The sequence below is a fragment of the Pristis pectinata genome, chromosome 7 (assembly GCF_009764475.1).
Source record: "Pristis pectinata isolate sPriPec2 chromosome 7, sPriPec2.1.pri, whole genome shotgun sequence".
Taxonomy (NCBI): Eukaryota; Metazoa; Chordata; class Chondrichthyes; order Rhinopristiformes; family Pristidae; genus Pristis; species Pristis pectinata.
The window spans coordinates 70,446,310-70,459,800 of NC_067411.1; the positions used below are offsets into that span (position 1 = coordinate 70,446,310).

Below are 13,491 nucleotides of genomic sequence, written 5' to 3' on the forward strand. Positions count from 1 at the left end.
AATACTTTGCTTGACAAGGAACATGACATGATATAAGCTCACTGGAGTGTCAGTCTGTTTTGATCCTCCATTAGTGAACTTGGGAAGAATGCAAAGTAGGTTATTGTGATTAACCCCTTCCACTCCATGGCTGTAGTCCTAGTTTGCTACATGCATCTGCTTCACAAATACTACAGCATATCCAGATACTTTGGATAAGCAAGTGCAGAAAAATATATCTTAACTAGATATACTTTTGCAGCAAAATGTTAGCAGCGCTCAATATAAATCTCAAATACATTCAAACTTTACATGGAATAGAAAAGTTTGGTTGACCCTGTAATCAACGCCTGCTAAATCAATCCTAAAAGGCAGATATTAGCTCAGTGTAATCAGTAAATGAACTGATTGTGATGAATAGCGTTATATTCACTGTGCTCAAAATTTGAAAAACATTAGAGTTACTGCAAAAAATAAACTGGATACCATGCAAAGACAGAAGAACGTGCAATAAACAATATTTTACTAAGTTAAAGTAATTAGAGCCTGTTTGGAATCCATGGTGTCTCAAGGGTCTCCTTATTTATATTGGAGTAGTTGCTTTGTGCTGACAGTGGTTATCTCAGCCATGTCAGTCTGACCCTGGAATTACAGAAAACAATTCCTTATCAGTGGGACAGAGGGATAGGCCAGAAAACAGGCGTTGGAAGAGTGCCAATTTGACAAGGGATTAGACTGATGCTGTTTAGAATTACTTACTCACCTAACTTTTGCTTGGAAATTAAATACATACACAAATAAATAAATAACATTCCAGGATGAATACCCAAGCTTTAAGTTCATCTTGCTACCCGCCTTCCAAAAATTAAATGAGCGAGTTGGTAAGTGTAACAGAAAGGGTGACTGATTTGAGAATCTCCCCATCCATAAATTCTCCCATAAAAGCCACCCAGCCGAGAGCAAAAATTAGAAGGTGAGAAGGAAGAGGAGGTGGTGGACTTAATGTCTTGTACAGCCCAAGAGATCATTCCAAAGAAGTAAATGCTGTGCACTACAAAGACTGAAAGGCAATGAGAGAGTGAGTGTGACAGCAAGAGGACTCCTACCACTTGGCATCACTTTTCAATAAACTAATGAATTGCTTATTATTTATTCCTCTATCTTCTGGATAATCTGTGAACCTTGAGAAATTTTAAAATCACATAACTGAAAAAAAACCGCACCACGCATGTGGAGAAAAGGAAAACCTACACATTATACACTTAGGCATGTAAATATACGATACAAAAGATGAGCACAAAAATTATACTGTCTAAATCTATACTCTTCACGCATTGCAGATAAATATGTAATTATCACTGACAGATGATTGTGCTTAACTGTACAATTAAATTAAAATGGATATCAGAGTAGCTTTCAATATTACCCTTAAATGATTAAAATGAGCTTTATTTAGGATCAGACACCAATCAAAAATACCTGCTGAAATATTGACCTGGGAGCACATCAGGAGCTGGCAATGGAACGAAGTGGAAAGTATGCAACAGTAATAAAATATTCTGACTGGTAATCCAACCCTGATCTGGAGAACAACATATATGGGGTCCCCAGGTTATGGAAGGTCTGATTTACAGAAATCCAACTTTATACAAATTCTCTCAGACTCTGCTCTCGGGTATAGTACTTGAATCTTTTCACCAGGAAGCAATGCAGAGATCACCCAGGGAAAAAGCCAATGCCTTCTCCAAACTCTCCTCCATGTAAGATCAAAACTTTACAAACCCCAAACCACATCTTGTTCGCACACAGTTTCTTTTATTAAGCTGCCAATAGTTTTCTTGCTGATTAGCAGACCAGCTCCCCCCATTACTTCACCTGGGCTGTGTTCAGACAAATATTTGTCACAGTTCACTTGCTGGTAACAACTCCTATCACCTATGTCGACCTTCCCCAGTCTAATCTTTGAAATCAGTCGCTAAGGGTCATCAAGGCCAAAGATTTCACATTATGATTTGGGGAAAAAATTGTTCGTTTGTGACCTACAGAAAATTCAGTTTACAGACAGTTCTCAGGAATGGAACCCTTATGCAACCCGGGAACCCGCTACTGAGAATAGAACTCATAGAACTAGCTAACTCTAAAAGTGGCATTATTGAAAGGGTCAATACTTTTATCCCTGCAAACTAAAGATTTTGACACCAAGTGTTGACTTGGACAAACGTTTGTGGAATGTGTCATCAATTCACAACACTGGACCTCAAAATCTCAAGGAGCACATGGAGGCAATTAATCAAGGGTGGGACCAGTTTTACAGGGAAGAGAGAAATGGTTATAAACTTTATTTATACAACACGGCCACAGGCCCTTCCAATCCAATGAGCCCAAGCCGCCCAATTACACTCATGTTAACCTACTAACCCATACGTCTTGGAATGTGGGAGGAAACCAGAGCACCTGGAGGAAACCCACGCAGTCATGGGGACAACGTACAAACTCCTTACAGACAGCGGTGGGAAATGAACCCTGATCGCTGGTGCTGTAATAGCGTTACGCTAACCGCTAAGCTACATTGCCATCAGTAGTCGGTAAAACCTCTGGTCTCAAACAAATTGGAAGCTCTAGTTTTCTGTGTGGAAATAAGGTTTACCAAATAAATATTAAAAGGGACAAAAAAAGTTAGGTATCTTATTTGTCACCTTCTAGCTTTGCTTGACCTGGATATTGGACTCTGCATTCATTGTTGAACAACAACAACAAAAAAACCAGCTGGAGCAGATACACTGGAAAGCTCAAACCTTTGGCTACTGTGATAGGCTGCAGCCTTCACTGTTTACTGTCTGACCTATTTCGTGGGTCATCTTTAGCTAGACTAGCTAACTGTACTAACCAAAATACTGAAAACGATGGGGCAAACAGAAAATGCCGGCAATTAGCAAGCCAGTCAGCCTCCGTGGAGCGAGAAACAGAGTTAATGGTTCAGGTCACCTTGAAAGGTCATCAACCTGAAATGTTAACTCTGTTTCTCTTTCCATAGATGCTGCCTGATTTGCATTTTCCAGCATTTTCTCTTTTTGTTCAAAGATACAGAAATACTTGCCATTTAATTCAGTCATTTCATTTTGTGTGTCCAGAGTTACATTCTGATCCAGGGTGTGTGCCTCGTGAGGAGATGTTATATTGCAGCTCGACGGGACCAATCCCTTTTCTTCCAGCAGCCGCCGCTGTTTCCTTTCTTCTCTTTCCTTCAATATAATCTAACAGAACAAAATTAACATCAGATTTTTACATATGAGCAAAGCACAAACTCAAGTCGAAGTATTTTCCATTGAATAAAATTAAGATATACAGGGGCTCAGATTGTGTGGTCAGTGGTAAATAAACCTTTACTGGGGTGTACAGAGCTTGAAATGGGATCTCAATTCCAAATCAGTTGTACAAGATGTTGGTGAGGCTGCACTTGGAATAGTTCAGTTTTGGTCACCCTGCTATAGGGAAAGATGCCATTAAGTTGGAAAGAGTACAGAGATATATATGAGGATGTTGCTGGGACTTGAGGGATTGAGTTATGGAGAGAAATTGAGCAGGCTGGCATTTAATTCATTGGAGCATAGGAGAATTAGGGGTGATTTTAAAGAGGTGTATAAAATCATGAGGGGCATAGATAGGGTGAATGCATACAGACTTTTTTCTCAGGGATGGGGAATCAAGAACTAAAGGGCATAGGTTTAGGTGGGGGGAGAGATTTAATAGGAACCTGAAGGGCAACTTTTTCACCCAGAGGGTGGTCAGTATTTAAAATAAGCTGCCAGAGGAAGTGGTTGAGGCAGGTACACTAACAACATTTAAAATGGACAGGTACATGGATAGGAAAAGTTTAGAGGGATATGGGCCAAACACAAGTAAATGGGACTAGCTTAGATGGGAATCTTGGTCGGCGTGGACCAGTTGGGTCAAAGGACCTGTTTCCATGCTGTATGGCTCTACGACTCTATGTATAAAAAGGGAAATAAATAGATGGGAAACCATGATATATAATCATTAGTTAAACTTGATGATGTATTTAACTAAATGGTCTATTAAGCGTTCAAAAATATCTGCTATTTCTTGGCACTCAAGTTTAGATTTCTGAATTTCAACCACCTCTCCAAAGGGAAGAAAGCAAAGTAACTCATTAACTTGTATTCACCTGCACTCAATCTAATCCACAAAAACCAATTCACTTTAAGCTCAATAAAATCCATTTTGTTGAATCAACAAAGCCCACGTCAAACAGCAGTTTAGACGTACTTCCTTCAATATAATGTAATATATTTGTTCTTCACACTGTAATCTCATCTACAGTAAGGGCACCAAGCACAGATTAAATGACTTTCTTGCAACTCATCATTTTAACTCCCCTACCTGTACCCACTAATATATTTTTTCTGGTTTCTTTTGCTACATTAAGGCTTCAAGAAAACTCATCTTTCCCCTGTGCACCCTGTAGCACTTCTGTTAGAATTTTGACTATAGTGTACTTTAACTATTCCTTCTCATGTAAACTACCAGTGAGAGGGAGAGGAGCGCACAGGACAAACACTGGCTCTTTTTAAAAGAGTGAATCATTTATCAGAATGCAACATGTGTGTAGGGTTGAGGGGGAGGGCCTTCTACATTCAATATTCCCTATTTTAGTTTCAACCTCAAAAGGTTTTTGAAAGCTTTTCAGGTTTTGTTTTGCCTCACTGAGATGGTCTTTTTACATTAACAAGGTCCTGCTTCTCCATTAATCATTTGCATGTCAATCAACCCACTAACTTCTTGGTAATGTTTTATTATTTACTTTGCCAAAAGTAAGACTGGCAAAGAAGATGTAGGATTTACTATAATGCAATGACACTTAGAGCCATCATGGCACAATCTAAATTTATTTAATTGCTAGCAACTCATTGCTGGACTTATTATGGTACATAACTAGAAATATCAACTGCATACGAATACAGTGCGAGCAATCAGATTCTCACGAAATTTCCATTATACAGAGTTATAGAGTCATGGAGTCGTACAGCACAGAAACAGTCCCTTTGGCCCAGCATGTCCAGGCTGACCTTTTTGGCCATGTACACTAATTTTATTTGCCTACATTAGGACCGTATCCTTATATGTCTTGCCTATTTAAGTTTCTGTCTACATGCACCTTAAATGTAGTAATTGTATCTGATTTCTCTGATATCAACAACTCTCTGTTTAAAAATATTTAGCCCTCAGATCCCCTTTAAAACTCCTTGCTCTCACCATAAACCTATTTGCTGGATCCTTATGTGTAACATTAAATGAATTTAGGAAATGTACCCAGTTTGCAGTTCAAACTAAAAATTAATTTTTTACACTCACACTCCCACAGGTATTCTTTTTACATACTTCCATTCAATATTCATTTATTATTGGACCAGGGCCAAGTATCAAGTGCTCCCAGAATTATAATTAGTGTTTTTTTTACAAAGAAAGCAATGAAAGGCATACTTCTTTTTGTTTGGAGTGGAAGTCAGGTTAATAATCATGCAAGTATGTTTTTTTTTGCAGAACTATTAAATTTGCTGATTTTACAGATTTGAGAAAGTTGTGTGCAGCCTTTGCATTCATCAGCTATGTTTTTAATGACAAGGTGCTTGGATTAAAATGTCACTTATAGAAGCATGAATTTTAGATCCTTTCCTGCAATATTTCTTTATTTTTTACAGAATACAATTTAAATGGGGCAAGATGCCTTCCTCCAACTACTTGTGTAGTGTGCTTGCTTATTTAATCTGAATGAAACAGTACTTGTACAACATGTTACATCAAACTAACCTTTTTCAGTGAAGTTGGTTTTTTAGCCTTTGGGACTTCTCTTTGTTTTCCTCGCTTTACTAAAGGAGCACTTGAGTCCAAGGGATTGTGAGGAACCTTTTCCTGACTCGAGCTTTGAGGCAGTCTTTTTGATGTGGGTTCTTTGGGAACCATTGGAAATGCTCCTCCAACTACAATGAATGATTATCAACAAAAACAAAATAAAAATGTATCAAGGATGAATCATAATGAATGTTTGAAAAATGTAATGTATAAACCCACAAAATTCAGTTATCTCTTCCTCAATATATATATATAACAGGATCAAAGGAGAGATGAAGCAGAATAATTTCGACACTTGCCTGCAAATACTATTGGCTTAGGGGTATGTTTGGATGACTTCTCTTGCTGTTTCTGCTCTAGGACAGTCAGCATGTTACCAAAATCTAGTTGCATGGGTATCTTACTCTTTTTACCACTTTTCTTTGGAACTTCCTATACAAAAACAAGTCATGATCATTGGAGTTATTTGCTGTGTAAGTGAATCTGTTATTGCCATTAACTTCAGTGTCATTCTGTATATATGAGGAATCAAAATAATCTATTATGTGCATTAATAATCAGTAGTTGTGATCCTACTTTACACTTAAAGTCTAATGCAATTACAGTCTAATGTAATGACTATAGGATTGCAGGCACTGGCACACAGTTTGACATTTTTACTGATACTTCATTTGTATCACCAGCATCAACAGATCTTCTAGTTTAAAACAAATTCCTTTACTATATTAGGCAGGGGAAACACCCCTCTCACTTCTAATGCAGGATCACAATGCTTTTCTTCAAGTTCTTTAAAGGATTTAAAAAACATAGCAAAATGAACGTTCCTGAAAGAACCCAGTTTGATATTAATCAAAATTTATTCATCGCATTTGACAGAAATGTGGGAGCTTCTGGTTCCACAAAGTGACTCTTTCAACACTCCACCTGGGACAAAAGGATTGGGGATGCATCCACTGGTTCAATTCGGCAGCACTTCCTTCAAAACCGCAAGTTAAAAGACTGTGGTCTTCTTTGACGTTTTCAAATTGCACAAGAATATTACTCAAATGAAACAGATGTATAATTCTGAACAAACCGTGGAGTTTTTCAGAGGACTGGTGGTCCTATTTTCTTGAATGGATTCCTTCCTCAGAATCTGAATTGCCTTCTGGTCCCGGTCCAGACAAATTGGTCCATCACCAGTACCATGAGAACTGGTTACATGTAAAACTAGTTCTCTATCCATTGATGTCTGAAAAAGTAAAAAAAAAAAATTTTACATATACATGCTGCAACAGAAATAAAAAGATTAAAATTTAAATCTTTTATGACTGCAATAGATTAAGCTGTGCAATTAAATAAGTGGACTCCTTGTCATCTTATGGTACCAACAGGAAACAAGGAGCACTATTACACAAGAAAAATAGAAGCACATGTTGTTTGCTGGCATCAGGCACAAGAGTGTAAAACCAAAGATTATGCCTTATATTTTATAAAATATAACAGCTTTAGCAAAATAATTTACCTAATGTATTCCAATTAAGTTCACCACAAGCCAAAGTGAAAAGCACTATATTTTAATTGAATAATCAGAGGCGAACAATTATGCTGCTCTATCTTATCCTTTCAAGGAGTTCTTTAACCAATGCATTTAACAAAAGTTTGCCAAAAATAAATACAAATGAATTGCTTTAGAGGGGGTGTGTGTAAGTGAGTGGATGCTGTACTTTGAACATTAACTCAATAATAAAAAAAAAGATTTGCCCAAATGTGAGTTGTTGACATTGGAAATAATAAATTCTACAGCCAATGACCAATAATGAACTTCCCCAACTAGGAAGTGCAACCTTACACTTACTGTATTCCCGTGAAGAATACGTCATAGTGGCTAATAGATCCAGAAAACTGAGCTAGCTTTCCACAAAAGAAAACCTAGCACCCCAAGCTTAATTTAAAAAAAACATTGTTTATACAGATATCAATTTTAGATATTATTTTAATATTGAAATTAGCACACTGTCAACAAAATGATAAGACCACATTTCCCTTCATATCACATTATGCATTTAGCAGCTGACAAAATAGATTAACCACTGAAAAATATTCAGAAGCATTTATAATCAACCACCCAAGGTGACTTGTAATTATAGGGATACAGCTAAAATCAGTGAAAGAAGATGGCCATTTGTATTTTTTTTCGTGAACATCAATCCCAATTGTAAAGTTTGAATAATAGTGTTAAGCCATACCATCCAATTGCATGCTGCCAGTAAGTCCCCAATAGTTTGAAGGTACAACCTCCCTGTTAATGTGCCACTCACTGTGAAATCACTATCCAGAGGTACACAATTCCATATACATCACATGGTAAGACCTTGTACGCACTGACGATGTCGTTTTCTTCATTTCATAGGTGACTGACATGGAAACCTTCCTCAGTCTTGTCAATCTTTTGGGGTGGGGAATAGCTTTATAATTGCACACTCCCACACTAAAATGGTCAGGAAATATCACCAGGTTTTCTGTGTCAATCATCTGGGAGGAAGTGGGAGCTTAAGAAATGTTAAAAATATTTTTATTTACATTTAAAATATTAGGGGCCAGATTTAGCCTTCTTTTAATTGTTTGCCCAAAACACCAGCTCACAAGGCAGAAATATTTCAGTCAAACAATTTCATGGGGAATGTTCACTAAATTAATCGCCCTAACCTTGGAGTACCAGACTGAGCCAGAGAGAGCCCAGGAAAGGCTGGGTCTATTCACCTGGAGGTCAGTTGCTAACTCAGCAATCAGTAAGCATCTCCAGTGTTCTAAATAGAAACAAGGGTAAATATTCCTTAATAGCCAGTTCTTGGGTTGGACAATCAGATCATTACCTATGTACTAAGAGCAGCTGCACTTTTCAGCTTAAGGGCAGCTGTTCAAAAATCTTCTCCTTACGGGAAGATTGATGGGCACTTCGAAAATTAAACAGTTTAAACCCTCAGCAAACTTTACAACATAACCACCCATAAAGAGATCAAATGTCAATTGTTTGAAAAAGGATTTGAATTCAGCTTTTCTACTTCTATTGGCTATCAAGGAGCAATTATCCAATTCTCAGTTCAATAAATATCCCTCTGTGGATGCTTCGTAAAAACCATTTAAAATTATTCAAATGCCAGAATTGACAGTTTTCTTGCTCCACCTTTGCAATGAATGCAAAATAGGCGCAGCATCAGTATGTAGAATTTTCATAAAATCATACATTCTGCGATGGAGCTCAGGCCTGAGATTCCCCAGTGTTTATGCCAGGGTGCTGCTACTTGGATCGCTTTAACCTCATTGATTTTAATAGGGATCATGGGGTTGCAGACATCAATGAAAAATTCCACTTAAAGACAAAACACCAGCTTTAATGTTTCTTCTCATTTGTGTTTTAGCTAACTTTATTTCAGTTTTTAATATTAATTTCACTTTGAATTTCAAAGATTAAAGACTACTAAATTACATTCTGTTTTTATAACCAGCAAAGCCTGTGCCAGAGCTTTGCCAGCTGTTTACGCCTTCTGAGACATCTTGCGATGAGCTTCCTCACTTTACTGCCATAGGCCAGTCATGGCTCAGGCCAGGCCTATGGAGTTTACAGTGCACTGAACCTGCGAGATGGGACCTTTGCAACCAGCCCTGATACATGCAGATATAGGAAGACATAAAGTAGTGATTCCATAAGGTGGGCCTAACCCAATAAGAATTTTATCAATACAAACAACTTCATAATAAGCAATACGATTTCTTGGTTTTTGTTAAGTTAAGAAAAGCAAAACATCAGCAGTCCTCACAAGGAAAGAGTTCTTGCAAAGCTCTAATAATTGCATCTAATTTTACTAGCATTTGCGAGTGAAATTACAAAATTCAGTTAGAATCATAGGAATAGAAATTCTATGTCTGCTCCTGCTAACCCATGAGTTGCCCTAGACTGAAAATGAATGGACAAGTTCAGAACTAGAATTTCTATCCAATGGTTACTTTACAGCAGAGTGAAAGCCCAATGTAGATAATATTTAAACTGGCTTCCTGAAAGTGATGTCCACCTAATATCACAGCTCCATATTTTTCTCCTTTTTACCAACACCATTTAAAATAACTTTTCCCCTTTCCCCATTTGAAAACTCTTAAGTAGAACTATTGTTTCTATGATTGGGCATGTTTAATTTTCTATATTTGATTTACTAGGAGGCTTTCTTGAACGCTAACAAAAGGCAAAGTAAAACTGCTGGTTTTAGCATTGGAATGGAGAAAAAATAAAAATGTAGTTGACCATGATGGGTAAAAACTACATATCCTCAAACGAACAATCAGCATTGTACAAATTTATTATATTTTGTACCTAATGTTATTTGTTAGTCACCTAATGGGTAATTATTATATTAGTTGAGAACCAATGGCATTTTCTACTGATTCAAGTAAAATGCATTTTCTATTTGTAACATTTTAAGTAAATTGACCTGTAATTTTAATTGATTATCTTAACGCATTAAGTAGGTACTTTAGTCTCCAAAGTTTCTGTTACCTCAAACTGTCTTTTCACAACCTGTTTGTTAGCAAAGAACTTGCTTTGCCCAGCATTACCAGTTTTGTCAGAAGTGTTTACTGCTGATGCCAGATCTGGAAACTCTTCATCATCCTACAAAGATAAGAGGAATTAATTATACCCGAACATTAATGTTTCATGGACAATTTTTATGACACAACAGCAATTTCTGATTGAGCACTGGGTTTCTATTTCAAAGCTATAAAACAATGTTGAACCTTGGTTTCAAAACAGAGAATTCAGTTACAGAATTGCCAAAGATATAAATCAAATGAAAAGTAATGTTTACAGAAAGAAGCAATTGTCCTAGAGCTGTGACTTTGATCATAAACAGCACAAAAGATTCCTGTTCTTTGTACTATTTAACATTAAAAAAGAATTTAAGTATATACCAAGGTCACAGTACATAATTGAAAACTATAAGTACTATTCCTTTCCCATGTAAATTATTTTTAAAGAAGCAAAAACAATGATTTATGGCTTTGAAAGTAAAGCAAAGTGCTGCTGTTCCATTTCCTGGAACAATACAGAACTATGCCACCTGCTAACCAACAGTGGTTGTGCCTTCTAACCTGAAGTGCAGCACAAGATGGCAATCATTACAATTAGAACTAATTTTGATCTACAAAAAACATCAAAATGTTCTGACCTTTCCAAACTCTGAGAACATTAAATGGTACTATCTGCTGCCTTTATCTATATCAGACTTTAGACCCATAACAATGTGGGTGACAATTAATCACTCCATGAAATAGCCAAATGCTATGTTTAAGCTGAAAATAAACATAAGATCACAAGACAAAGGAGCAGAAGTAGGCCATTTGGCCCATCGAGTCTGCTCTGGAGCTAAACTAATACAATTCCTATCCAGCCCCAATTTCCAGCCTTATCCCCATATCCCTTGATACCTTGACTAACTAGATACCTATCAATCTCCTCCTTAAACACCCCCAATGATTGGGCTTCCACAGTTGTACGTGGCAAAGAATTCCATAATTTCACTACCCTCTGGCTAAAGAGATTTCTCCTCATTTCTGTTTCAAACCGGTACCCTCTAATTCTAAGATTGTGCCCTCTAGTCCTGGACTCACCACCAGGGGAAACAGCTTAACCACATCTACTCTGTCCAGTCCTTCCAACATTCTAAATGTTTCTATGAGGTCCCCTCTCATTCTTCTGTACTCCAATGAATACAGTCCAAGAGCCAACAAACGCTCACCATTAGTAAGCCCTTTCATTCCGGGAATCATCCTCGTAAATCTTTTCTGAACCCTCTCCAACATCAGTACATCTTTCCTAAGATACGGGGCCCAAAACTGCGCACAGTACTGCAAATGAAGCCTCACCAGTGCCCCATAGAGCCTCATCAACACTTCCTTACTTTTATACTTTATACCTCTCGAAATGAATGCCAACATAGCATTCGCTTTCTCTACCGTCGATCTGACCTGGTGGTTAACCTTTAGGGTATCCTGCATGAGTACCCCCAAGTCCCTTTGTACTTCTGTACTTTGAATTTTCTCCCCATCTAGATAATAATCTGCCCTTTTATTTCTTTTTCCAAAGTGTACAACGGCACATTTCTCAACATTGAATCTCATCTGCCATTTCTTTGCCCATTCTCCTAAACTATCTAAGTCTTTCCGCAACCTTCCTATTTCTTCAGTCCTCCCTACTCCTCCACCTATCTTTGTGTCATCTGCAAACTTAGCCACAAAACCATTTACTCCATCATCCAAATCATTAATGTACAAAGTAAAAAGTGGCCTCAACACCGACCCCTGCGGAACACCACGAGTAACCAGTAGCCAACCAGAACAGGATCCCTTCATTCCCACCCTTTGCTTTCTGCCTACCAGCCAATGCTCCACCCATTCCAATATCCTACCTGTAATTCCATGAGCTCTCATCTTATTAATCAGCCTCTTGTGTGGCACCTTGTCGAAGGCCTTTTGAAAGTCTAAATATACAACATCCACAGCCTCTCCCTTATCCACCCTACCTGAGATTTCCTCAAAAAGCTCCAATAGGTTGGTCAGGCAGGATCTTCCCTTCACAAAACCATGCTGGCTTGGGCCTATCTTGCCTTGCACCTCTAGGTATTCCGTAACCTCATCCTTGAGGATTGATTCCAATAACTTTCCCACCATCAATGTCAGACTAATAGGTCTGTAATTTCCTTTATGCTGCCTCCCACCCTTCTTATACAGTGGAACTACATTTGTGACCTTCCAGTCCTCCGGAACCATGCTGGAGTCTATTGATTCCTGGAAAATTATTACCAATGCCTCCGCAATCTCTGAAGCCACCTCCTTCAGAACCCGGGGGTGCACCTCATCCAGTCCGGGAGACTTATCTGTTTTTAGTCCATTTAGCTTCCCGAGCATCTTCTCTCTAGTAATCTTAACTGAATTCAGTTCTATCCCGAGACCCCTGACTATCCGGTATATTGCTGATGTCCTCCACAGTGAAGACCGATGCAAAATACTCATTTAGTTCCTCTGCCATCTTTTTGTTATCCATAATAATCTCTCCCACACCGTTTTCAATTGGTCCTATATCAACCCGTGTCTCTCTTTTACTCTTCATATATTTAAAAAAAACTCTTGGTATCTTGTTGAATGTTATCTGCCAACTTCCTTTCATAATTCATCTTTTCTTTCCTAATGACCTTCTTAGTTTCTTTCTGTAAGTTTTTAAAAAGTTTCCCAGTCTTCTGTTTTCCCACTAATTTTTGCCTCCTTAGATGCCCTCCCTTTTGCTTTTATTTTAGCCTTCACCTCTCTCATTATCCACATTTGTGCCATTTTTCCATTCATAACCTCCTTTTTTCCTGGAAGGTATCTGTCCTGCATTTTCCTTATTTCTTGTAGAAATTCCATCCATTTCTGCTCTGCTGTCCCTCCAACTAGCTTATTTTTCCAATCAATTTGGGCCAGTTCCTCTCTCATGCCACTGTAGTTTCCTTTGTTCCACTGAAATATGGACACAGCTGATATCAGCTTCTCCTTTTCAAGTTTGAAAGTGAACTCAATCATATTGTGGTCGCTAGTTCCTAATGGTTCTTTTACCTTTAGTTCCCTAATCAC

The 13,491-nt window shown here is 37.9% G+C and overlaps 1 protein-coding gene across 2 annotated transcripts in view; it reads right to left on the bottom strand.

Annotated features, from left to right (window-relative positions):
- Positions 1 to 13,491, bottom strand: part of LOC127572736 (selenocysteine insertion sequence-binding protein 2-like) — a 68,986-nt gene that overhangs the window by 26,541 nt on the left and 28,954 nt on the right. For both annotated transcript variants that reach the window (XM_052020294.1, XM_052020293.1), the window contains exons 9-13: positions 10,382 to 10,495; positions 6,926 to 7,081; positions 6,150 to 6,282; positions 5,809 to 5,978; positions 3,077 to 3,233 (exon numbers count right to left, since the gene is read on the bottom strand). In XM_052020294.1, coding sequence (XP_051876254.1) covers positions 3,077 to 3,233; positions 5,809 to 5,978; positions 6,150 to 6,282; positions 6,926 to 7,081; positions 10,382 to 10,495 — 730 coding nt within the window. The remainder of the gene's footprint in view (positions 1 to 3,076; positions 3,234 to 5,808; positions 5,979 to 6,149; positions 6,283 to 6,925; positions 7,082 to 10,381; positions 10,496 to 13,491) is intronic.